Below are 1,249 nucleotides of genomic sequence, written 5' to 3' on the forward strand. Positions count from 1 at the left end.
ATGACAAATGTGTATAGCAAAATAGTTAACTAATAGGTGGCAATGTAAATAAAAATAGCTACATAGAAATGTGTTTATAAATTTAATGTTTTTTTAAAAAGTACAAAATAAAGTTTTATGTATGCCACAAAATGATAGACAATATATATTATATGCCTAATGACTGAACAAGAACACACACACAAGAGTCAAAACTCACCACAAATGCTATCACTTTCATCTAATCCATCTCCACAATCATCTTCTCCATCACAAACCCAGTATTTAGAAATACATTTTTGTGCAGAACAAGCAAACTGATTCCAAGAGCAAGAAGAATCTAGAAAACAAACAAGAATATTTGTTTAGGTGCAAAAGAAAACAAAAATCATTTGAGACCATCTTAGGACATACCTGACAGTGAGAAATCCTTAGACTTTCCTAGAATCAAACATCTTATAATAAAACAAGCCAAATTCCTCTTCTCTATGACAGTTCTATAAAATTTTGACAACAGCTTGCACATTCTGCCTGAGTTTCCAAGTTAAACAACTACTATTCCTTCAACATGAGTCTCACAGGGCTTGACTTTAAGCTAGTTATCACGTTTGTCACTCTCCTCGGAGTATGTTCCAGTTTGTCATTTTTTTTTTGAAGTGTGGTGCACAGATATAAAATAAAAATTCCAGATGTGGTCTAGTGGTCTAGTGAGCTTTTAAAATTTTTAACAAGCAGAGAAAAAATACATCCTAGGCAAGACCACACTATGGTAGGTTGGCCAGCAGATATGTTCCCTCGGCAAAGTGTTGATTGGCTGTTTTACATTTGGCCAAAGGTATTTTTAAAGGTGAGGTGACAAGGAGGTTTTAGCTTGATGACAAGACAGTTTACTGCCTATTTTACTTAACATGTTGATGTTTTTACACATTTCCCTTGGAAACACTTGAGTTTATTATACCTGACAAATAACACCAAAATTCGTTGGCATGGTGATAGGTAATTTATCATCAAATTATGTGTTTATAATAGTTTAAAAAAAACTAATAATAAAAGTGGCAGTCGAGCCGATTCTGACTCATGGTGACTCACGTGTGTCAGAGTACAACTGTGCTCCATAGGATTTTCAATAGCTGATTTTTCAGATGTAGATTGCCAGACCATCCAGGTGCCTCTGGATGGACTCAAACCTCCACCTTGCATTCATCAGTCGAGAGTGTTAACTATTAATTGCTTGCACCAACCAGGGACTTCATTTATAATTTATTTCCAA

General features: G+C 34.7%; 1 protein-coding gene across 1 annotated transcript in view; it reads right to left on the bottom strand.

Annotated features, from left to right (window-relative positions):
• The window catches only part of LRP1B (LDL receptor related protein 1B), a 1,771,065-nt gene that overhangs the window by 306,793 nt on the left and 1,463,023 nt on the right, over positions 1-1,249 (bottom strand). Inside the window, exon 50 of the mRNA XM_004375116.1 lies at positions 200-319. Within this exon, the coding sequence (XP_004375173.1) occupies positions 200-319 (120 nt within the window). The remainder of the gene's footprint in view (positions 1-199; positions 320-1,249) is intronic.

This window comes from Trichechus manatus, unplaced genomic scaffold, assembly GCF_000243295.1.
Source record: "Trichechus manatus latirostris isolate Lorelei unplaced genomic scaffold, TriManLat1.0 scaffold00033, whole genome shotgun sequence".
Taxonomy (NCBI): Eukaryota; Metazoa; Chordata; class Mammalia; order Sirenia; family Trichechidae; genus Trichechus; species Trichechus manatus.